The sequence below is a fragment of the Moschus berezovskii genome, chromosome 13, assembly GCF_049115385.1.
Source record: "Moschus berezovskii isolate FMDL1 chromosome 13, NW_MosBer_1.0, whole genome shotgun sequence".
NCBI classification, from domain to species: Eukaryota; Metazoa; Chordata; class Mammalia; order Artiodactyla; family Moschidae; genus Moschus; species Moschus berezovskii.
The window spans coordinates 70477601-70503543 of NC_142472.1; the positions used below are offsets into that span (position 1 = coordinate 70477601).

At 43.9% G+C, this 25943-nt stretch overlaps 1 protein-coding gene across 2 annotated transcripts in view; it reads right to left on the reverse strand.

Moving 5' to 3' along the window:
• LRCH1 (leucine rich repeats and calponin homology domain containing 1) overlaps positions 1–25943 on the reverse strand; it is a 222550-nt gene that overhangs the window by 121094 nt on the left and 75513 nt on the right. The window contains exon 1 of one of the 2 annotated variants that reach the window (XM_055426088.2): positions 24696–25404. The exons of the other annotated variant lie outside the window; for it this stretch is intronic. Within the exon in view, the coding sequence (XP_055282063.2) occupies positions 24696–24870 (175 nt within the window). The 5' untranslated portion in view covers positions 24871–25404. Of the gene's footprint in view, positions 1–24695; positions 25405–25943 lie in introns of those variants that run through there. 2 annotated transcript variants of the gene reach the window in all.

A 25943-nucleotide genomic window follows, 5' to 3' on the forward strand; every position in this document is an offset into this window, starting at 1 on the left:
AGCCTATAGTTTTGAGAGGGAGACAGACAATTTATTGTGCTTTTCTGTTTGAGAAAGTTTCTTCTTGACAGAACCACTCAAAAAATACTTTTGAGCACCCATGCCAGGAATAGTTCTGCATGGTGGGCAAACAGCAGTGAACACTGGCAAAATTCCTGCCCTCCAGAGCTGACATTCTAGTGGGGTGATCTACACAAAACTAGCAGGGATAATATATAGCATGTTAGAGGGTGGCTCGCGCTGAAGAGAACGGGAAAGTTGAATAAGGAAACAGGAAGTATGAGGCAGGGGACTGCACATGTGAACAGGACGATCAGGAAGAATTCACAAATAAAGTGACTGAGCGAACAGCTGAGGGAACGAAGGCAGGAAGTCACGGGAACATCTGGGGGAGGCACTTTTCCGGGATGGACAGCGAACGGCTGAGTGCTAAGGCGGGAGAAGCCGGGCAGCGACAGCAGGGAACCCAGCGCGGCTCACGAGCCTGACGATCTGCACAAGGCAGAGACGGCAGCCTTCCACGGGGCCACGGACGGCGCCGCTCCAGGAGAGGAGCGGAGGCAGCCGACCGAGGCCCAGACGCAGGTATCTGAGTGCACGGGTGGTGGGCACCCGGTAACGACTGCCGCCAGGCCCGGCTGGGAGGGAAGGAGCAGGAGATGGTCGAGTTTTAGGAGAGATGAAGTACGGAGCGGTCAACAGGACAGGAGGAAAGTGGCCGAGCCGGCCGAACGGAGAGTGAGTGCCGGGTGATTTGAAGACTGGCCACGAACTGAGGGTGGGATGGCTGGGATGGCGCGATGCCTGAGAGAGGGTGCACACTCGCCTGAGAGAAGGTGCACACTCGCCTGAGAGAAGGTGCACACTCGCCTGAGAGAGGGTGCACACTCACCTGAGAGAAGGTGCACACTTGCCTGTGTCCCTCTGGTCATGTCCAACCTTAGTACCTTTCCCTATCAACAAAAACCTCTCTAGAAACGAAAAAAAAGTATTGACTTATCATTTGTAGCTCTGATCCCATAATACAACTGAGGGATCTAAGTGAGGAGAGCCAAACCAAGTCCCCACAGGTGAGCCTACTCAGCAGTAATTCCCAGATGCTGGCAGGGGTGAGCAGGAGGTAGGGGGCAGTCCCAAGGCTAAAGGGCATCTTCCCTAAGCCTTGCCGCCGCAAGGAAGACCATCCACACTCAGTCTGTCATTTATAGGCGGTCTCTATAAGCTGGGCACATTGTGCAGCTAGTATAGAGTGACATGAATTTAGGACTCAATTCATAACCTCAGGTACAGAGTCCAACAAGGGAAGAAGAGAACTCAAAGGAAACCGTACAATGAAAATGTACAATACACACACAAGATCTATATTTATCAGTATGGTCAAATACCAACTTGTCTGACAGGCTGAGAAAGACTTCAGAGAGGCACTGATTGACCTGTAAGCTGAGTCTCTGGATGGTGACTGGGAGACCACCAGGGGCAGAATGGATATTTCACTCCAGACTAACAGGTGCTGCCCAGGTGAAGAATGGAGGGATGGGGTAGCTCGCTGAGGAACTGTCACTGGCATTACGGCTTTGGTACATGGGTGATGCTCAGCAGGCATGCATGGAAACAGGAGTTAGAGACTGGACACAAAAGTCCAGGTGAGAAATGAGAAGGGCCAGCTGTAAGGTGAAGTCATCTGCAGTGGAAGAATGAACATCATCATATGAATCAGGGGGATATTTAAGAGGAAGAATTGGCAGAGCTTAGTGACCTGTTTTCCCGTGGTCATGTATGGATGTGAGAGTTGGACTGTGAAGAAAGCTGATCGCCGAAGAATTGATGCTTTTGAACTGTGGTGCTGGAGAAGACTCTTGAGAGTCCCTTGGACTGCAAGGAGATCCAACCAGTCCATTCTAAAGGAGATCAATCCTGGGTGTTCATTGGAAGGACTGATGCTAAAGCTGAAACTCCAATACTTTGGCCACCTCATGAGACGAGTTGACTCACTGGAAAAGACTCTGATGCTGGGAGCGATTGGGGGTAGGAGGAGACGGGAACGACAGAGAATGAGGTGGCTGGATGGCATCACCGACTCAATGGACATGAGTTTGAGTGAACTCCGGGAGTTGGTGATGGACAGGGAGGCCTGGCGTGCTGTGATTCATGGGGTCGCTGAGTCGGACACAACTGAGCGACTGAACTGAACTGAACTGAACTGAGTGACCTGTTAAATACAGAAAGTAGAGAGAAAGAAAAGCTGAGGGCATCTCCAGGTCTCTGGCTTAGGGAAATGCCCAGAAGCATGCCACTTGAAAAGGAATGCAAGGAGGAAAAACTAGATTTATGGGCAATGGTGGGAGAGGAGAGCCATGAGGAGTTTAGTTTTTGATACACTGATTTAATGTTATCTATGGAGCAACCAAGTTGAGTGGTCTGTTGGCCATGAGATTTGGGGTCTGGAGCCCATGATAAAGGTCTTGGTTAAAATGTAGATTGGAAGACATCAGCATGTAAATAAGGGGTGTTCATATATGACATCATCCTAGGAAAAACATGAAAACTGAGGAAAGAAAATGAGCTAGCAAAGAACTTTCTAGCCGCTGCCTCCATAAAGCCAATGCCTTGCTCTTTCCCATCACAGCTTCTTGAAACCTAAAGGCTTGGTCCCATGGCCCAAGGGCCATGATGAATTCTGGAACCCAGACTTACCAAACCGAAATCCAGTGTTATTTCCACTACTGCTCTCTGCCCTACATGTTATTACACAGTTCAGTGATAATGATGGGTTTTGTACTGACACCTTGACCAAGTGTGTGTAATATGATGACAGCATCTAATTGCTATATTATCACTCACTTTTTAGGAAGTAATCAGGATCCATGCTTTAGAAATGAGTATCCTTTCAGTTATACTTAGAGTCACGATCAATTCCTAAAACAACAAAAATACTGTAGGCTACACACCAAGGGAATTGAGAAGTTTGACTCCTTCCAGAAACACTTCCTTGGGCAATTTTTTTTTTTTCTTAATGCTAAAATATGAAACAAAGCACAAACTGTCTACAAAGTGCCTGATTTCCAATTTTTAAAGTTCACATTTAGCTAGGGCAGCACTGATAAGAAAGGCATTTTTGTGACAGTGTCTGAATATAGTATATTGCATTGTAAGAACATGGAGTTTTTAAGTCTAGAAATAGTTTATTTCAGATGGTTTCTGTATCCTTTTTTACAGATCTAGCTGGAAGCTTCTTGCTGAACTAAAATGTAATAAGATTGTTGACAGAAAGTGTTTCACATTATCACTTACTAGCAACTACAAGAGAAATACAGTTTATATTATTTAAGAAAGTATGTTAAACTGGTATATTATTTTCCAATATATGGTTTCTGAAAGACTTAAACATGCTTCTGAAAGCATGTAAACAACACGCTTATTTTCTTGTGACTTCTCTTTCTCCTCTCATTTTGGTCACATGATTTACTTCATCTAGAGTTCAGGCATAACAAACAATTGTTGCTCACATTTAATTTTTAAAGCAAGAGCTTTTATCAAAGGTTCTGAAAAGAGCTAGTGTGCATGGAATAGATTCAGAAGTCTACCCTCTCTAAGTCTCTTGAATTATGCCTTAAACTTAAAGATAAAATAGATTTTATCTTTTCACTATTAATGGCTTTGCAAACAATTTGAAATCCAGATCTGAGAAAATATTTTTGTCCTCCTGAAGCTCAAACTGCATGTTAGTCCCATGCTAAAGTCAAGGCTATGGTTTTTCCTGTGGTCATGTATGGATGTGAGAGTTGGACTGTGAAGAAAGCTGATTGCCGAAGAATTGATCCCTTTGAACTGTGGTGCTGGAGAAGACTCTTGAGAGTCCCTTGGACTGCAAGGAGATCCAACCAGTCCATTCTAAAGGAGATCAATCCTGGGTTTTCATTGGAAGGACTTATGCTAAAGCTGAAACTCCAATACTTTGGCCACCTCATGCGACGAGTTGACTCAATGGAAAAGAGTCTGATGCTGGGAGGGATTGGGGGTAGGAGGAGACGGGGACGACAGAGAATGAGATGGCTGGATGGCATCACCGAATCGATGGACATGAGTTTGAGTGAACTCCGGGAGTTGTTGATGGGCAGGGAGTCCTGGCGTGCTGTGGTTCATGGGGTCGCAAAGAGTTGGACACGACTGAGCGACTGAACTGAACTGAACTGAAAGTGGACACAAAAATTATGTAAAATTATCCAGAGTTTGCAATGAGAATTCTCTAGTCTTCACACTGAGTCAGTGAGCAAAAACTGCCCCATCTAAACATTTGTATATGTCCACCACACATATGGCACTAGTTCCGACCAGCACACTCAGACCCTGCCAGTACTATAAGTCACCATGACCACTAATCATTACTCAGCACTTACTGTCTCCCAGGCACACAAAGTCTTTTCTATGACCTCATCATCTCATAAAAAACTCACAGAAAAAAACATAATTCAGAAAGATACATGCACCTCAATGTTCATACCAGAACTATTTATAGTAACCACGACATGGACGCAACCTAAATGTCCATCAACAGAGGAATGGATAAAGAAGATGCTGCTGCTGCTGCTAAGTCACTTCAGTCGTGTCCGACTCTGTGTGACCCCATAGACGGAAGCCCACCAGGCTCCCCCGTCCCTGGGATTCTCCAGGCAAGAACACTGGAGTGGGTTGCCATTTCCTTCTCCAATGTGTGAAAGTGAAAAGTGAAAGTGAAGTCGCTCAGTCGTGTCCGACCCTTAGCGACCCCACGGACTGCAGCCTACCAGGCTCCTCCATCCATGGGATTTTCCAGGCAAGAGTACTGGAGTGGCTTGCCATTGCCTTCACATATATAATGGAATATTACTCAGCCACGAAAAGGGACAAAACTGGGTAACTTGCAGAGTCGTGGATGGATCTAGAGACTGTCGTACAGAGTGAAGTAAGTCAGAAAGAGAGAAACAACACAAATATGTGGAATCTAGAAAAATGGTGTAGATGATCTTATTTGCAAAGCAGACACAGAGACACAGTCATACAGAACAAAAATATAGATACCAAGGGGGAGAAGACGGATGGGAGGAACTGTGAGATTGAGAATGACACATACACACTATTAATACTATGTATAAAATAGATAACTTATAAGAACATACTGTACAGCACAGGGAACTGAGCTTAATGCGCCGCGGTGATGTGATGAGAATGAAATCCAAAGGGAGGGGATATATGTATAGATATGGTTGATTCGTTCTGCTGTGTAGGAGAAATTAACACAGCACTGTAAAGCAACTATACTCCAAAAACATAAAATGTAAGGAAAAAATTAATGGAGATGCAGGGATAGTACATAGGGATAGAGGGAGGGATTCCTACTAGCAGATAAAGAAACTGAGACAAAAAGAAGTAAAATAACGTGATCTATAACATACGGCTAAGAAGCTGTGAATGTACTTCATGCCACTGAATGGTATATTGAACAGTGGTTAAAGTGGTAAACTCTGTATTATATAATATTCTACCCCCAACATCAAATATTATTTTAAAAAGAATAAATAGCCAAACTTGACTCCTCATACCAAAACAAATTCCAGGTAGATTGAAATTTTAACAAGACAAGTACTGGGGGGAAAAAAAAGTTGCAAAGCGGGGATTCAGAGTCCAGGCTCCATGCTAATGGTCTTCCACAAATTGCTATTTTACAGATAAAAACTACCCAAAGTACTATTTTAAAGACCACCCTAATCATCATCAAATTAAGTTTCATAATCACTCAATAGCACTGCATGGCTTGCTGGAAAATACAGTGCTTTGGGCAGATCTATCTCCTGCTGAGCAAACCCCAACACAAGGCTGGAAGCCACCTTTTATAAAGCCTGAAAACTGTATCGAGTTGTTGGTCATGGAGACAGTTTTTCAGTGAGAGCATTGCAAAGGAGACTGCCAAGTGCACTCGAGAACCCACTTTTGAAACCTGTAGTTTAGGGGGAAGTGTTTGCTATGGAAAGGATGCAGAAAATAATCACACTCGTGTTTTAAGAAACCACACGCATACAGCGGAGAACAAACACAATTACAGTTTTCCAAAATACCTCAGAGTTGAAAGATTGCAAAAAGCCTCAAAACTTGACTGCAGATCTAAAATAGAGTTCAGCGAGAGGAAGGAGGGAACAGATCCCGGTGCTGAGGTCTCCCAGTGGCCTTTGGACAGAAAGATTCCCAAACCTAGGGAGCAGAACTGGAAGGCAGCCACAGAAAACCGGAGAAAACCAGAACTCCCCAAAGCTTGCAGTTTCAGAGTGAAGTTCATAAAAGTCTTCTGTAAAGAACTGCCCATCTCGTTTATTTTACCATGTTTCAAATATTGAGTTAATGAGAACTTTCTCATCATTGTTCTGAGTATCAGTTTAACTGCACTTGACAAAGGAAGGAAAGTCAAAACGCCCCTCTCCCCATGCATTCAAAGCCTCAGTGCTGACTATACTTTCCATTTGACAAACAATGTGGTCCTTTCCCACTCCCAACTTCTTAATGTACACAGAAGCCAAGCAGAGAACAAATGAACGAGAAAATAGAACAAGCTTCTGGGTGGAGCTCTCATCAAATTGTAGGGCTCCAGAGAGACAGTATTAGACAAATGGGTCATCTTATGATGACTGGCATGCAAGATAACAAAAAATACATTTCCACAGGATTAATAAAAATAACAAGTGAGCTATGAAAAGTAAAAGACAGACATGGGCTACAGATCCTGAGAAGACAGTTGTCATCATTCCTGTTTTATTAAATGGGGAAAGATGTCTTTTTGTCCCTATAAAGGATCCTATCCTGGTCTCCCAGTTTGCAGTTCAGCTCATTGATTTTACCAGAGGTTCAAAACCCACAAGAAGCTCTGCACTATAGCCTTTGGCCTTTTTTTGTTTCCATAGTTTACCAGGAACATTGCATTACATTTCTTGAGAAAACCCAATGAGATATATTTACTTTCTGGTGTTGGGGGATATTCAATGCAGGCCACTGTCATGTTCAGAATGAATAAACATTCAAAATGTTTTGTAAATATTGTTATTCAGTTGCTAAGTCATGTCCGACTCCTTGAGACCCCATGGACTGTAGCACGCCAGGCTCCTCTGTCCTCCACTATCTCGCACAGATTGCTCAAATCCATGTCCATTGAGTCAGTGATGCTATCTAACCGTCTCTTTCTTTGCCACCCGCTTCTCCTTTTGCCTGTAATCTTTCCAACATCAGGGTCTTTTCCAATGAGTCGGCTCGTCACATCAGATGGCCAAAGTATTGGAGCTCAACTTCAGCATCATTCCTTCCAATGAATATTCAGGCTTGATTCCCTTCAGGATTAACTGGTTTGATCTTGCAGTGCAAGGGACTCTCAAAAGTCTTCATTACTCTCAGAGTAATCCAATGGGTATGTTCAGTGATGTTTAGTGGCATCAGTAACACTAGGTATTGTCTGTCACTACCTGACATTCTCCATCACATGGGTTAGACAGGCAATAGGGGACTGGCTGCAGCACACAACAAGAGTCACACTGTTCATGCACGTTTGCCCCCATCATGGCATTGCACCTGGAAGTGACAGCAGCTGGACACAGTGTATCATGAAGCTGACACTCCATGCAGCACATGGCCCAGCATGGATGCCCCCATGGTCTGAACATGTGGAGACCCACGTCTTAGATGTGCCCTGACCCTCTATTTCATAGAAACCATATTCTTTCCAATGCGTGATTTTGTGGAATGGGAGAGGTTTTCAGGTATGTGTGCATCAAGCTTTTACTGAGATGCCTGGCATGGTAGTTTGCTCCACGGAAACTGAGAGAAACAGAAAATAATGCGGGTACTTCAAAGATATCACATGGGTCTCAAAACTACACATGAAAAGGAAAACCCAGAAAAAAAAAGAATTACTAATAGAATTAGCCCTTTAATATAAGCTATTGTAGTAAGTGACCAACAACCAAGGGCAATGGGTAGCCAGGAATGGTATTGGCAGTTTCTGTTGGAAAGGAGGCTAGATACTGCATCCTTCTAGACCTTTGCTGTGTGTTTGTGTGTGTGTGTGTCTGTCTGTCTGTCTGTGTGTGTGCACAAGCGCATGTGTGCATGTGAGTATGTCTGTGTATGTGCGCACGTGTGTGTGTGCGTGCATGTGTGTGTCTGTGTATCTGTCTTTGTGTGTGCGTGCGTGCATGTGTGTGTCTGTCTGTGTGTGTCTGTGTGTCTTTGTGTGTCTCTCTGTGTGTGCACAGTCGTGTGTGCATGCGAGTGTGTCTTTGTGTGTGTGTGCGTGCGTGTGTGTGTCTGTCTGTCTTTGTGTGTGTGTGTGTGTGTCTGTCTATGTGTGTGTGTCTGTGTCTGTCTGTGTCTGTCTTTGTGTATATCTGTGTGTGTGTCTGTGTGTGTCTGTGTGTGTGTCTGTGTCTGTCTTTGTGTGTGTCTGTGTGTGTGTCTGTGTCTGTCTTTGTGTGTGTCTGTGTGTGTGTCTGTGTCTGTCTTTGTGTGTGTCTGTGTGTGTGTCTGTCTGTGTGTCTGTGTGTGTGTGTCTCTGTGTGTGTGAGTCTGTGTGTGTCTGTGTGTGTCTGTCTCTGTGTGTGTCTCTGTGTGTGTCTCTCTGTGTGTGTGTCTCTGTGTGTGTGTCTCTGTGTGTGTGTGTGTTTCTGTGTGTGTGTGTCTCTGTGTGTGAGTCTGTGTATGTGTGTGTCTGTGTCTGTCTGTGTGTGTGTCTGTGTCTGTCTGTGTGTGTGTCTGTGTGTCTGCGTGTGTGTCTGTGTGTGTGTGTGTGTGTGTGTTTCTGTGTGGGCGCGCACATCTGCCCACACTAACAGAAGATGGACCAGGTTGAGAAGGAGCAAGAAGGGGAGAGGAAGACTGGGAAGCAGTCTGACTACACAGCGGAACACTGGACAAACCCTGCCTCTCACTCCACTCTGCTCCCCAGCGCTGCCTCTCACATGTTACAGGGACTTGCATGGTTCATTCAATCCTCTGCGCCTCAATTTCCCCATCAGTCAAATAAAAATCCAGCTTTATCTAAAGTTCCATGATAAAAGCAAAGAGTCAGAAACCATCCCTTCTCACCTTACTTTCCAGGAAGATGGATCTGTCCTTACATTTACATTTACAGATGCCAGCATAGGCAGAAGCACGCTGAAATCCAAAATGTTACATTCAAATTTCATATATACACATGTTCTTTGAGACACGGGCTGGTTGAGTTGAACTGAATCTTTCCAATTGGCCAAGAGAGAATATTATTATTTCTGCTTTCCCCCTCTTCTAAATAGTATGTGTACAAACTCACGTCAATCATGTCCGATTCTTTGTAATCTTACAGACCAAACCCCTACCCCTACCCCCGCCCCAGGCTCCTCTGTCCATGGGATTCTCCAAGCAAGAATACTGGAGTGGGCTGCCATCTCCTCCTCCAGAGGATCTTCCCGACCTAGGGATGGAACCCGCATCTCTTACGGCTTCTGCATTGGCAGGCATGTTCTTTACCACTAGTGCCACCTGGGAAGCTCTCCAAATGGTATATTTACAAGTAAATGATAGAACCAAAACCCAAACCTAAGCCCATCTGACTCCAAATCCAAGGCTTATTTCATTTTACCACATGTCCATATAAAAGATGTGTGAGGTAGATGAAAACTCCCAACCAATTCCTCAAACATTAATTTGAAGAACACATATAAAGAAGTTAAAGGACACTGCTACCAAAAACACAAGTCCCTGCGCCCAGCACACGGTGGGGCCAGACAGCACTGCAACAGCAGGAAGTCGGGGCAGCTGGGGGCCTCAGGGAGAAGGCAGGGCCCGCCCTCACCCACCTCTCCAGCTCAGGACCACCACTCCGCTGTAGTCTGAATCCCCCCTCACTAACTGTGGTTTCTCCACCGTTGGTCGTTAGTGGTCGGGACCCGCTACAGTATGGGACCACTAACGGTGGATCTTTGGCAGTTGGTTGCCAGTGGGCAGGTCCTGGCTGGACCCACTCCCTAGTAATGGTGCAGGGGAATGATGTCCACTGGAGGCAGGAATGGCGAACCACCCCGGTATTCTGGCTGTGAGAACGCATGAACAGTATGATAAGGCAAAAAGAAACGACAGCGGAAGATGAGCCCTGCAGGTCAGAAGGTGTCCGATATGCTGCTTGGGAAGAGCAGAGGCGACTGCTAATAGCTCCAGAAAGAATGAAGTGGCTGAGCCAAAGCGGAAGCGACACTCAACTGTGGATGTGTCTGGTGGTGATCTGAAAAAACTCCGGGAGGTGGTGAAGGACAGGGAAACCTGGCGTGCTGCAGTCCATGGGGTCGCAAAGAGTCAGACTCGACTAAGCAGCTGAACGAACAGCAATGGCTGCATGCTAAGGGCTGCGCTTGCCCCGCTCTATTACAATAAACCTTGTGTTATCTAATTTACAATAAAACAGAAAGTCAGGATATTACAATCACTTTCAATTTTGTTTTGGGGGGATTTCCTTTTTCTTTTTTTTTTCATAAACCCACTTACAGGGGCATTCGAATAATGAAAAAAAACAAAGAACAGCAAGAGTCGCTATTGATGCTGTATTTAACACATGTGCTCTTTTCCATCCATGTCAGCACACAAAAAGGGCTAAAACTTATCCAATAAAAATCGAGTCTAACATCACACAGTTCGGCAGTCTGTATCAAGGTTGCCAGGCTTAAAACGAAATTAAGTAGAAACTGACCAACAAACAAAGGAAACGACTACTTTACAACTCCTTGAAATACCCAGAAAAATTCTCAATACAAGACCGTGTATTAAGCACAGTGGAAGACTATAATGATGAAAAATTATTAAAACGTAGCCTTCTGAGTTCATCGCCCATTTCCCAATTGCAATTTAACTCAACTCAATCTGTATTTAATAAAAGCTGACTCTGTGCCAGACCCTAGCCAGTAGATCTATCAAAACAACAGAATAGGACTTGGCATATTATGGGATGGCCCCATCTTCAGTATGACCCAGTATGGTCCTTCTCAGGCTTCGGAAATTAAAACCTTCCACCTTCCATTTAGAGTGGCTATCACCAATCCTTCCATCCATCTATCCACCCATATATTACTCATCTGACAAATACTTCTGTTGCCGATGCTGTGCCCTAGGGATTTAAAAAGATGTAAACTCACTGTTCCTGCTCTCAGGTATTTCCAGTCCAAAGAAAATGACCTCAAAAGACAGAATGAACCGTAACAGCTTGGTGAGTTTAAAACACGTCTTGCACTGCACAACCATGTTCATAATAGCATTGTTCACAAGAGCCAACAGGTGGAAGCAGCCCAAATGTCCATTAACAGAGAATACACTAAACACCATATATGCATACAATGGAATACCATTCAGCCTTAGAAAGGAAATTCCAACACACGTTGCAACTTGAATGAACCTTAAGGACATTGTGCTAAGTAAAAAGAGCCTGACTCAGAAAGACTATGTGATTCCACTTATGAGACGTACTCAGAGTAGTCAAGTTCATAGAAACATAAAGCAGGATGGTGGCTTCCAGGGTCTGGGGGATAGGAAAGTGGGTAGCTGGGTAGTTTAATGGGTATGGAGTTTCAGATTTGTGAGACAGGAGCCCCGTGGTTGGATGTGGCTGCTCAACAACGTGAATGTGCCTAATATCACTGATCTGCGTGTGTTCAAAAATGATTGAGGTAGTAAATTTTATGTATATTTTATCACAATTAAAAATAAAGACATGTCTCCTAGTTTCTCAGATACTCCTCCCATTAAGACCCCACCCCTCTGTGACCCCCTTGATGAATTCAGCGTGGCAGACGTCACTCTGCATGACTTTCAAGCCAGCCAGGTTCTGCCAGGCTCTCTTGGGACACTGACTCCAGGAGACTTCATGCCCCACAGAAATCGAGCTGTCTGAGGCTGCCATGTGGCGAAATGACACTGAGAAAGAGAGGTCCCAGAATCCCCAAAAGTTCCAGCCCCCATGGGTGGGCTCTTCCCCGCCCCACACCAGCCCTGCAAGCAAAAGAGCCTCCTTGGTGAGCAGCCAGCACTCTCTGACTGTGACCACATCAGACTCGTCACTTACCCCCCAGGTGTGCCCAGTCAACACTCTAGGGTGACGGGCAAAATAAATGATGGCTGTTGATCTAAGCTGCTGCTTTAGGGTGATCTGTTCAGAGTGGTGGAGAGCCGGAGCAAAGAGGTAGCAGAGGATGTGAGAGGCATTTGAAAGCAGGCGGTCCTAACGGGGACTGAGGGAGACGGGGATGAGGAGACACTTAAGCTTAAGCCCCACGTGCCAACAGGGTATCACTGGGTATGTGGGAAAAGCCTGGGCATCCAGACAGGTAAAGCCGGCAGGTACGACCAGAACCCGGTCAGAACAGGGGTAATGGCGAACATGAGGGTGAACAGATTGTCAAGATGACCTAGAGGCTGTTGAAGATACTGAAGGTTTCTTGGTTTTTGTTTTTCTGGCTACGAGGCAAGTGGGATCTTAGTTCCCCAACCAGGGATTGAACCCATGTCCCCTGCACAGGAAGTGTGGAGTCTTAACCACTAGACTGCCAGAGAAGTCCATTACTGAAGGCTTTAAAGTAAGGAAGTAATAGGAGGACTTCCATAGTGGTCCGGTGGTTGAAAATCCACTTTCCAATGCAGAGGACGTGGATTGAATCCCTGGTCGGCAAACTAAGATCCCACGTGCCAAGGGGCAACTAAGCCCGTGTGCCACAATAAAGACCAGAGCAGCCGAAATGAAAAAAATAAATCTAACAAGAAAGTAACAGGAAGAGTGTGGAGTGGGAGGAAGACCACTGATTGTAATAAATCTTCCTAGTACAACATTCGACTCTACAAGTCAATGCTGTTGCAACGAAGGTTAAACTGTTCCTTGAAACAATAATTCACAGATCTGGAGTGGCTGTATTAAGCTCACAACACTGAGATTTTTCCCATCAATAATCAATATCCCTAGGTCACTCCAAGGTGTTAGCAGTGTTTTCCATTCTTTTTTCTTTCATGCTGGCTAAAACAGATTGTGCCCCCAAGATAAGCAGCAGAATTCTAACTTTGCAAGGAATTCCCCCTGCCACCCTCCCAGTCCTGCACCTGTTCTGGGACTACTTAAGGCAGAATCCCTTCAGGCTCCACCGATTCCCTGCAAGACTTTCCAACTCTGTGGATCTCCTGATATCCAAACCACTTCAAGAGGCAGTTGTGTCCTCTTACCAAGGAAAAAATGAAAAATTCCATTGAAAATGCAAATGTATCAGCTTCAACAGCCCCTGTCTTAGTGAGCACGGATGGGCTAGGAATGGGGAGAAACTGAGGGACTGCCAAGGGGAAGTCATTGTGAAACTCAGTTTGGTGGATCCTGGCGGCTTCTCAAAGTGCTTTCCTTAATAAGGAGTAGAACACGTCTATCCTCAGACTCCATGGCAGTCAAACCCAACACCAGAGAATGAAAACGAATGAAAGCAGCTCTTACAATGGTGTGCTCTATTTCGCCCACACAGATTATGTTATAATCTCATATAAACTCAGCCTGCAGAAAATGCACTGCAAGTTAAAAACAGAGTCATGGTTGCATTAATTATTCTTGGGAGTCAAGGAAAGGGGGTGGGGCAGCAGAAGGGAAAAGAATGATCAAATTGGCACAATCACTAATGGAAGATGATGGGATTAATTAAACATATCCCTGGAGAAAAAGGCTGACTTTGAACAACAAAAGGAGTCACCCTCCAAGGATGAAGTAGATTTTTATAAAGGAAGCTAGAGATTGGACACTTCGCCTTTCTGGTACTGAAAAGCTATCACTTTATCAATATTTTGAAAGGCTCTTAATCATGTATTTGTGGCTTTCCTTATCCAGAAGATGTGCCTTCTCATCACAATCCTTTTATTAAATATCTGCTTTCTCCCACCACTAACCACCTTTATGCCAAAGCCCCTACTTAGTCTGGACATTCTAAATAACCGCAAGCATTACCCTTCCCCAAGAGTATGCATTATTATCATTATTAGGTCCCAGAAATTGCTCCCAAGATGAGGCAGGATTGCACGACACACGCCAGATGACAGGTCCCCAGCTCACACAGAATCCACAGCCCTTCACCAGCTGCTCTCGGGGAAAGTAGAATACAAATCCCCCTCTAAAATCTCGTGCTCAGTTTCAATGGATGCAAATGACAGACCGGCATCTTTTAACTACACTAAGAGCTTCCAGCCCCGCTTTCTCTGGGACACGTGCCAGGGGGATCAGCTATGACACCCTGGGTCTCTCTCCGAATTCTGTTTTCCCAAAAAACTTCGGCTCAATGAGCAATATGACACAAGAAAGCTGCTTCACTGAAATTACTAATTGCAAACTTTTTTTTTTTTTTAACAAAAATGAAAGGGGGTGGTAAAGGATCTTGACAGAAATGCCAGTTTTACCATGGCACTCTTGAACATGGCTGGAAATTTCTGCAGGCTGTCTGGTTGTTCAAATTCAGAAGTACATTTTCTTAGCTTAATTCATAGCATAAATTAATTTCAACAAATTAACAACCTGAGAATTTTTATTTCCCTTTCATGCGACAGGGTGTCTGGGTCTTTGACAGTTCCCCTGGGTTTATGAAAAATCAGCGTTGCCTGACATAGGATGTCTTCCAGGACGAAACTTTCATGGCAGCATGAAACAAGTGTGGAATCTTCACTGATCCTGGGAACACGATCCCCTTACAAGGGTTCTGCAAGTTGGTGCCTGCTGCTAGAGACACTGGCAGGATTTGCACTGATTTTTAATGAGCTTCTGCAGGCAAAACACTTGCAGATGCTTGTCTGTTAAGAAAGATGCAAATCACACCCACCCAAGCTGAAGAGAATATAAATCTATTTAATGGTTGAGATTGTACAGCGTTGGATGGTTTACATCCTTTGGAGGGCTCCAATGTCACTGAGTTGGTTAATGATACACTCTCTTATGGAGAAGGCAATGGCAACCCACTCCAGTATTCTTGCCTGGAGAATCCCATGGTCAGAGGAGCCTGGTGGGCTACAGTCCATGGGGTCGCAAAGAGTCAGACACAACTGAGCGACTAATACACACACACTCTCTTAACCAAGCAAATGGTTAGCCAACTAGAATTCAATCAACGCTGAAGATAAAGGATACCTTGCCTTGGGAACAATCATAGAAATGAAAGTGTGTTTATTTAGATTTCAGTGTTTTAAAGTTCTTTATTTCACAAAAGTGTCACCTCTTTGTTTTACTTAATTTTTTTTGTATTTATTTATTTATTTATTTTAGAGTGTTTAATTTTTTTGTAGAGTTTTTATTTTTATTTTGGCTGCACGCCATGCAGGATCTTAGTTCCCCAACCAGGGATCAAACCCATGGCCCTGCATCAGGAGCAAAGAGTCTTAACCACTGTATCGTCAGGGAAGTTCCGATCCCAGGGCTTCTTTTAAGTAGCAACTTCTGTTCTGTTCTGTTCTGTTCAGTCGCTCAGTCGTGTCCCACTCAGCACATTCCATTTAATTCAATTTACTCAGGACTCATCAATACACAACATTGCATGGAAATTTCTATTACCTAAGGAAGAATAATGCAACATTTGCTTTACGTTTCAAGTCCAATGTCTGGAACACAAGTAAAATAAGCCTGCATCTTATCCACCTTCTAAATCCTTCCAGCTTCTATGAGCATAAAGAAGTGAAGTGAAATGAAAGTCGCTCAGACGTGTCCGACTTTTTGGTGACCCCATGGACTATCTGTCCATGGGATTTTCCTGGCAAGAATACTGCAGTGGGTTGCCATTTCCTTCTCCAGGTATACAGAAGGGCTTAGATGAAGTTCTCCTGGATTCATGAATGCAAACTTCTCAAAGCAACACTCCCATCCCCTGGATGAGTTTCCTATTTTACCATCAGAAGACACTGTAAAAAATATCAATTGTTTAAAAAATAATATTCTTTTTGTGACCCTGAGGGATGGGATGGGGAGGGAGGTGGGAGAGGGTTTCCGGATGGGGGACACATGTACACCCATGGCTGATTCATGTCAATGTATGGCAAAACCACTACAATATTATAAAGTAATTAGCCTCTAATTAAAATAAATGAATTTTAAAAAATATTATCCTTTTTGATTATAAAGTGGTAACTAACTCCCTATACTCCCTTACTATACTAGGCTTTCTATAACTTTATATTATGAAGGGTATTATAATATCAAACTTATTGTATATATCTAATATAAGATTTATCTGTTCCTGAGAAATTTAGTTAGAGCAATGGGATGTAGGTACTGCAGAGCTCCATCACTGCTCACCCAGACTTTGTCAACAGTCTCACCCCAACCTCTCCCCTCATCTAATGCCACGAGAATTAACTTACGAGGTCACACATGGAAGCCTGTCACTCTCCTGCTCAATAATCTTTTATGGTTTTCTACTTTGGCTTCCAAACCGAAGTCAGAATTTGTTGTCCAAACTTGTTTGTATGGCATTCACCCACCTACGCTCAGAGCTGACCTCTGGAGAGTCAGCTTGGCCGCCATTCACCCAACGTGCATGGCTGGAAACTGGGGGTGAGCACAGCACTGGCCCTGAAGCCACTCGGGGCTGAGTGGGAAAAGGACAGATGCAGAGGCCACACCGCACCTGCAGTGTGCCTACCACAGGCTGGCAAGTGCCATTTTGCAGGTGGCGAAATATCTGGTTGACTGCACTTACCCTGGAAGACCTTCTGTCTGGGCTGAGGAAGTGGGGTGAAAAGGCTGCTAGGTCCAAGAAAACATGCTCACAAGCAGCTCTACTCTAACGACCCCCCAAATCTCTTGGGTTCTGAGGTGCAGAGCATGAAGAGGAAGGACTAGGGGAGAAGGAGCGTGTGTGGGCATGGCTGACCAGACACAGAAGCTGTTCTCAGAGCCCACGATGCCAGAACCAGTTCCCCTTAAATGCAGTCAGAACCCAATGAATCATACTTCTCTTACAGAAGCCAGGAAAGACAATAAGTTTCCCTACAACATTTCAGCATGGGATATAAAGTAAGGGGCTTCCCTGATGGCTCTCTGGTAAGGAATCTGCCTGCCAATGCAGGAGACACAAGCTCAATTCCTGATCCAGAAAGATCCCACGTGTGAGGGAGCAACTAAGCCGGTGCACCACAGCTACCAAGCCCAAGCACCCTAGAGACGGCGCTCTGCAACAAGAGGAACCACCACAATGAAAAGCCCACACACCCCAACTAGCAACTAGCCCCTGCTCGCCACGACAGAAAAGCCCACACAGCAACCAAGACCCAGCACAGCCAAAAACAAACAAAAGTTATCATCAGCTAACGATTTACTCAACATCCCTGCAAAATGGGGGGGGGGGGGGGGGGGGTAGTGCAAAAGTTAAACAGGAGGCACGGAAATGTCCAACACTGCTATATTCAAAACGGATAACCAACAGGGACCTATCGTACAGCACACGGAACTCTACTCGGTGTTGTGTGTCAGCCTGGATGGGAGCAGGGTTTGGGAGAGAATGGATTCACGTACATGTATGACTGAGTCCCTTCCCTCTTCACCGGAAACTATCACAATATTGTTAATGGGCCATATCCCAACATAAAATAAGAAGTGTCCAATTCCAAAGGCAAAATTAGGCAAAAAGTAAAAACAGGCCTCAGGATCATTCAGCTCAACAAACAAATGCCAGTGGAACCAGTGCTACCACATCATCAGCTCCTAGTAGTAACTCCACATCTGGTTCTGCCACTGGCAACCCTTTTGGTTTAGGTAAGTATCTTTAGTCATTTTTCATAAGGATAAAAATAAATTTCCTTTTTCCCAGGATAGTTTTAAATAAGATGACAGTTAAACATTAAGTCACTTTAGCAATGACAAAAACTTCTCTAGCTTATTTCGATAATTGTAGTTATTAAGGGGATATTTGGGGATACAGATGTACTTGCTTAGGTTACATTTATATATAATAAGTGATCAGTAAGTGGCACATTTCTTTTTAATAATGAAAGAGATGTACTGTATGTATACCTGATTTGACCACCACATAATTGACCAATTCCACATAATTGGAAAAGATTAGTTAGTTGTTGATCATAAGCTAACCCCTTGAACACAATTTTCTCTTTTGTAAAATGAAAGTCTCAGATTGCATTAGTGATTTCTAACTATTCTAAACTCACACAGAAAGGCCTGATGAAAGCCTGGTGGTTAAGGATCTTTTGCATCAGCCAAAACTGCTTTTCTTATGTTAGTTTTTATACTGAGGTTCTTAGGAAGGTTTAGTTGGGGAATAGAGTGATCTGAAGCTAACAGAAGTTGAAGTAGATAGATAAATGGCTTAGTGCTTCTTTCAGTTCCTAAGTTGTATGACAAGTATAATACCTTGAAATGACATTTTAACTCATTATTGACTGGGGGACTTTTGGTACTCTTGCCTAGAAAATCCCATGGACGGAGGAGCCTGGTAGGCTGCAGTCCGTGGGGTCGCTAAGGGTCGGACATGACTGAGCGACTTCACTTTCACTTTTCACTTTCACACATTGGAGAAGGAAATAGCAACCCACTCCAGTGTTCTTGCCCGGAGAATTCCAGGGACAGGGGAGCCTGGTGGGCTTCCGTCTATGGGGTCACACAGAGTCGGACACGACTGAAGTGACTTAGCAGCAGTAGCAGCAGCAGCAAGTTTCCGTGGCCTTCCCTTGGTGGCTCACACAGTAAAGAATCTACCTGCCATGCAGGAAACCGGGGGCCACCTGATGTGAAGAGCTGACTCACTGGAAAAGACCCTGATACTGGGAAAGACCGAGGGCAGGAGGAGAAGGGGACAACAGAGGATGAGATGGTTGGATGGCATCCATGACTCGACGGACATGAGCTGGAGCAAGCTCCGGGAGATGGTGAGGGACAGGCAAGCCAGGTGTGCTGCAGTGCATGCAGTCGCAAAGAGCTGGACATGACTGAGCGACTGAACAAGAGCAGCAAGTCCCGGTAGACTTCAGCAACACAACTCATCACTGTTCTAGAAAAATATGGCAGATTACCCACAGATCACTTCCCTGCTACACAGCGTCACACCCGATGAGTTGCCTAAGCAAGGTTCCTGTAATGATTACAACCCTTTCCTTGGGGTCCCACACCTGTTTCTACTGGAGAATACCACAGACTCGCAATTTACTCCACCCTTGTCATTGTTTCCCTTAGGAGTTCACTGAACGTAAATGCACACACCATACAAGAGTGAACACAGCATGTCATCATTAGTGTAAAAACAGGAAAAAGATAATAATAACCTTTCCTATTTGTCGGTACCTAAGTAAGGATATACGAGAGTGTGGAAACCTGGTTGCCTGGAAGGAGGTGAACTGGGTGGCTGGAGATAGATCTGGTGAGGAGTCTGCACCCCATGTCGCTTCCTATCTGTCAAATCTGAAACTGCGGAAATGAATCGCTGAGACCAGTTTACCAACCCAACACAGACACCAAATGACATGCTCTCCATTCATAACTTAAATTGTTATTGAACCAAAAGGAAATTAAAGGTACTCTTTCTCTTACAAATATATTTCATTTAATATTAAAAGAAATAAAATGCAATTCTAGCATTCTGGAAAATGTGTTACCAGCAGTAATACCAGGACTGAGTATATGGGTACAGGATTTAGGAAATGTTTCAACATAAGGATCTATTTTATCTAAAATTCTCAACACATGAAATCCACAAGGTGCACAATTTGCTCCAGCTTCCAAAGGAAAAACAGTAGTAAAATGCATGCCAATCCAACAGCCTCTTCACCTAAATGTTCGCTTTCCTTTCTTCTGACTTCAAACACCAAGCTTTCTGTGTGCCATCTTTTTTTTTAAGAATAAAAATTACCCCAAGGATGGGTTCCATACTGATGTATCTTTTCTATAACATTACCATTTCCTTGCCTCTGTCTTTCAAACCAGGGCCCTCATTTTAAGCCTGTTTGGCTGAATAATTCATTCCTTAATTAATTCTCTGGAAATACTTGGTCACTGTTTCAAACCCAACTTCTTAAAGTAAAAGCAGTCAGAAGAAAATATTTTAAATGGATACTTAGAATATGAAGCTAAAAATCCCCAAAATCCAGTAAGATTTTCCTAAACATCTTTGTAAACTGTGAAACACCATCCATATCACAGTTATTATTTCACCTAATAACAATGCACTAAAATTAATAAAACCCACACAGGGAAAACATGACAGAGGAAGATCCATAGAGGCAGTGAGTTTCTACATGGATACTGGGAGAATTCAACTCTGCACCTCCTCATGGCCAAAACTAAAATTAAAAAAACAAAAACAAACATAACTGATGAAATAGGAATGAGCAGTTACAGGGGGGAAAACACTATAAAGTATTCGGGGTACACTAAGTGTTGCTGTTGTTGTTTTGTTTTTTATTAAACGTAGGCTTTGAAGAAATGCCCGTGAGACACTCCTGAAAGGCTGCTGTAGTCTCACGTCCCATGGCCTCAACATGTCCTCCACCACAAATGCAGAAGACGCCTCTATGCTTACGATTAGGGGCAGCAATTTGTCTTTATTCTTGTAAGTTGAGGGGAAAATATCAAAGCAAAATTCAGTGCAGCCAACACAAGAGAATAATTTTCCTACACTCCAGGCTCTGCTAAAATTCGAAGTAGTTATAATTTGGGCTTCCTCACAGCTCAGTGGTAAAGAATCCACCTGCAGTGCAGGAGCTGCAGGAGACGCAGCTTTGATCCCCGTGTCAGGAAGATCTCCTGGAGGACAGGGCAACCCACCCAGTCTTCTTGCCTGGAGAATCCCGTGACAGAGGAGTTTGGCGGGCTACAGTCCACGGGGTCACAAAGAGTAGGACACAACTGAAGTGACTTTGCACACTCATAATTTTAGTAGAGAACACTCATATACATGGCCTATAGCGTACACCGAGAGGGTGTCACTAGCAGGTTATAAAGCTTCCAGAAGAGAGGGGCTATGTCTGGTTTCTCTTTGTGTCCAACTCGCTCTGCAGACTCTCAAAACTACTTAATGAATATCAAACGAGGGGGATTTCCCTGTGGGTCCACTAGCTGAGACTCCACACTCCCAATGCAGGGAGCCCAGGTTAGATCCCTGGCCAGGGAACTAGATCCCACATGCTGCAACTAAGACCCACCGCAGCCAAATATTTATTTTTTATTAAATAATAATTATTTATTATTAAATAAATATTTTAAAAATATCATATGATATCACTTCTATGTGGAATCAAAAAATAAGATACAAACGAACTTATTTACAAAACAGAAACAGACTCACAGACACAGAAAACAAAATTATGGTAATCAAAAGGAAAAGGGAGGAAGAGGGAAATTAGGAGTTTGAGATTAACATTCACACGTGCTAAGTTGCTTCAGTCCTTTCCGACTCTTTGCAATCCCATGGACTGTAGCTCACGAGGCCCCTCTGTCTATGGGATTCTCCAGGCAAGAATACTGCAGTGGGCTGCCATGCCCTTCTCCAAGGGATCCTCCCAACGCAGAGATTGAACCCACATCTCTTATGTCTTCTTTACTGGCAGGCGTGTTCTTTACCACTAGCGCCACCTGTGAAGCCCTGAGATTAATGTACGCTGCTGCTGCTGCTAAGTCACGTCAGTCGTTTCCGACTCTGTGTGACCCCATAGACGGAAGCCCACCAGGCTCCCCCGTCCCTGGGATTCTCCAGGCAAGAACACTGGAGTGGGTTGCCATTTCCTTCTCCAATGTGTGAAAGTGAAAAGTGAAAGTGAAGTCGCTCAGTCATGTCCGACCCTTAGCGACCCTACGGACTACAGCCTACCAGGCTCCTCCATCCATGGGATTTTCTAGGCAAGAGTACTGGAGTGGTGTGCCATTGCCTTCTCCATAACATACGCTACTATATATAAAATAGATAAACAACAAGATCCTACTGTATGGCACAGGGAACTACATTCGCTATCTTGTATAATGGAAAAGAATATTTTAAAAAATGTGTGTGTGGGTGGGTGTGTGTACAAAACTGAATCACTTTGCTGTATATTTGAAACTAACATAACATTGTAAGTTGACTATACTTCAATAAATTTTTTTTCATCAAAAAAATGAAAGAATAAGTGACTAGACCAATATGATGTGAGGAAATGACATCTTTTTGCCACTTTTTTCATTTTTTCGGTTGAGGGACAACTGCTTTAGAATTTTGTGGTTTTCTGTCATTCATCAACAAGAATCAGCCACAGGTGCACCCATGTCCCCTCCGTCCTGAAGCTCCCTCCCATCTCCCCCCCATCCCACCCCTCTAGATTGTCACAGAGCCCCCGTTTGAGTTCCCGGAGCCATACAGCACATCCCCGTTGGCAATCTGTTTTACCCATGGTGATGTAAGTGTCCACGTCACTCTCTCCACACATCTCCCCTCCCCTCCCCTCCCCCCGTGTCCATAAGTCTGTTCTCTATGTCTGTTTCCCCACTGCTGCCCTGAAGAAAATGCCAATTTATCAGATTGGAAAAAAAAAAATCTCTGGGGCCCACCTCGGAGGAGAGCTTTAACCTTCTTTAAGGAACTTTCTTAAAATGATCAGTTGCTAAGGAGAATCTGAGGAAATAAGCCTGAGACAGTAAGACCACCTAACTGCAACAGAGAGCAGGCTTGCAGTCTGCCTTTTAAAGAGAAGGGTTAGGCACATCTAAGACTATGGAGCATCTGGGGAACCTGAAGTCCAGACTGGCCCTGTAGGACCCTGCCCTGCCACAAAGTGGCCTCGCCCAGCCTCCCCAGCCACACAGGAACGCAGCTCAGATGACCCTTTGTGACCTCCTGCTTCAAATGCATGAGCTCCAGTTCACAAAAACAGGGTTAGAGGTGACCACACAGAAAAGCCGACACCCTGACTTCACAGAAGGAAGCAGGGAGGCTCAGACAAATGAACTAGTAGGCCACTGATCCTGGGATGAGAACCAAGTTCTCCTGGCCCTGGGTCCAAAGTTGCGTCACAGTCCTCTGCCTGAGAGGATGACCCCTTGACTTCCCATCCAAAGCATTTAAGTATTAATATTCAACCCCAAAGACATCTGCCCTCACCTAGAAGCCCACCTGGAAAACGGTTCACCTGACACAGACTGTCTGACCATTTCTTGATACCACCTCTTAAAAACATGTATAAAAAAAAATTTCAGATCAGTTACTCACAACAGAAAAGGAGATTTATTCTGGGGTATTTAAAAACAAACAAACAAATGACAAGTCTGTTCCCTACATTTGTATCTCCATTCCTTCCCTGCAAGTAGGTTTATCAGTACCATTTTTCTAGATTCCATATAAGCTTTAATATATGGTATTTGTTTTTCTCTTCCTGACTTATTTCACCCCATATGATAGGCTTCAGGTTCATCTACCTCACTACCACTGACTCAAATTTGTTCCTTTTTATGGCTGAGACAAATGGAGAAAAGAGCATTGACATATATACACTATTGTGTATAAATAGACAGCTGGTGGGAAGTTGCTCTATAGCACAGCAAGCTCAGTTCCAGCTCTGTGATGACCCAGAAGGGCGGGAAGGGGAGGGAAGGGAGGCAGGCTAAAGAGGGAGGGGATATATGTATAATTATGGCTGTTTCACGCTGTTGTTCAGCAGAAACCAACGCAACATTGTAAAGCGATTTTCTTCCAGTTAAAAAAGAAATTAAAAAACGATAGTTCACTTCTGTTTTTCAATACAGTACCACTTAAAGTTCTCTGGGAGGAACCTGGAAGTGACTTAAGAAGTTACACTTACTTTCATTTTTAGAAGCTCACTAAATAATAGACAAACATCAGCCCCCTCCCAAATGCACTTGCACCACATTCTCCCTTTAATTTTTTTTACAGGCCAGGCTTACAACCGAGGACAGGGGGTGGAAGGATGCTGTCATCTTAAGGGCAGAGGCGAAACTGTCTCTCAGACCGTGGTTCTGTTCTAAGCTCATTTTGAAGGCAAATACATTATTTTTATGGAACCATAGCATAAAAACTTAGTTTACAGGGCTCGGTTTCTGTCTGGTGCCATTTGCTTTCAAGTTTTATTTGGAAGTTGGTCTTGAGCCCAGGTAGACTCTGGGAAGAGAAAGTACTGTCATCAGGGTACAAGGTCCAGTATTGTTCCAATTGGCTAAATAAAGCCAGTTTCCTTATCTGCAAAACTGAAACTCACTCCAGGATATTTTTCTTTTCCCAACACACAATTCCTCTGCCAAATACATTACCGCAACTGAATTCTGAGTCTCTTGTTTACATTTCCAAGAAACGATGTTTAATTACTCCAGGAGAGAAATATGAGGGAGCTACTCAAATTGTTCACAAACCGTTAGGACCAGGGTTGCCTCACAGGAGGTGCAACAGAGAAGAAAGGCAGGAAAGAGGCCAATATTTGGTGTGCTTCATCTAATGGGTTCTTCTCACCAGCATCCAAAGCAGAAGGCTTCCTGGGAAGCTTTTCCATCAAACCCTTAATAATAATAATTCATTTTTAAGACAGTCCACACAAACTACCATAGTTGGGCATGTCTGTACACATCAGAAATACTTGTAGAAAATACAACTGAAAAATATTCAATCTTGGGGACCAAAACGTTCCAAACCCTTTTGTTCTTGGAAAACAATAAGACAAAAGCCAGTCTCCATACATACCCACAAGGACGGTCTGGACGAAGGAATAGATGGAAGTTGAAAGCTGGATTTTAAAAAAGCAAAACTTGCGAGGGATGCATTCGAGCCCACTTAGCCAAGGAAGAAACATTTCTAAGAGCAAGAACCAAATCATCAGTAGTGATAACTCGGGTTCACTGCTATGCAGTGAATTCATCAGTGTGGACAAGAAACCAGTCGTGGCCCTAAAAAGAACGGCACCCTCAAAATTAAATGTGTAAGGGGGTGGGGCAATGAAATGAGGTCAGAGTCCCAGGTGCCCAAATGTCAGACGGTGATTTCCAAATGGTTTCTTACAATATCATTCAACTCCAACAGGATTTTCTGAGTCACTGTCGTCTCTTCCTGGGACAGAATGTTTTGAAATCGCACTGATAAACAATAGAGGAAGTCCTTACATCATTACTCATCTTGAATGTCATAATACCTTGCATCTGAGTGTGGCAGGGAAAGTTAACACAATAATACATAAGGGAGTTGAAAGAAGGAGAATCCACAAGATCCCCTGGAGGAGGGCATGGCAACCCACTCCAGGATTCTTGCCTAGAGAAACCCAGGGACAGAGAAGCCTGGCAGGCTACAGTCCATAGGGTTGCACAGAGGCAGACACGACTGAAGCAACTTAGCATGCACTGACTATTCATTTTCAAGGGAAAAAATGAACAAAGCTGTCAACCAGAACACATAATTCAGGGTAAAATTTTAGATGTGATTGAGAAATAGCATTTACCACCAGAGATCAGATTTTATCAAGACTCTCTTTTTTAAATGTTTTCTTCATTGTGCATGTTTTTCCCTTTAAGAACATTTTGGTTATTGAACCTTTTATGAATTCAGCACTGCTTTTTTTTAAACATATTTTCCTTATGTGGATTTTTTTTGGCAGATGTTTATGACTTTAGTTTTATGATTTGTTCACAGATCATCTTTAAGCTCTTTTTATATTCTGCCCTCTAGTCTTTATCAATTTCATCTCTCTGGAACCATAAACAGCTTCCCAGAATTCAGTGACCAACAACCATCACACTATGTTACCTCAAAGGTATCATTAATGAAGTCAGTGTCTAGAACTTAAAACACATATAACCTGCTTTATCTAAGAAAGTGCTGATGAAGCAAAACAACTCACTAATGTTTTTCACGCTGGAATAGAAGTGTGCTTGACCCAAACCACTTCAAAAGCCTAAGAGTGGGAGGTAGGAATCCAGAGGACATTGAGGAACATTTCAG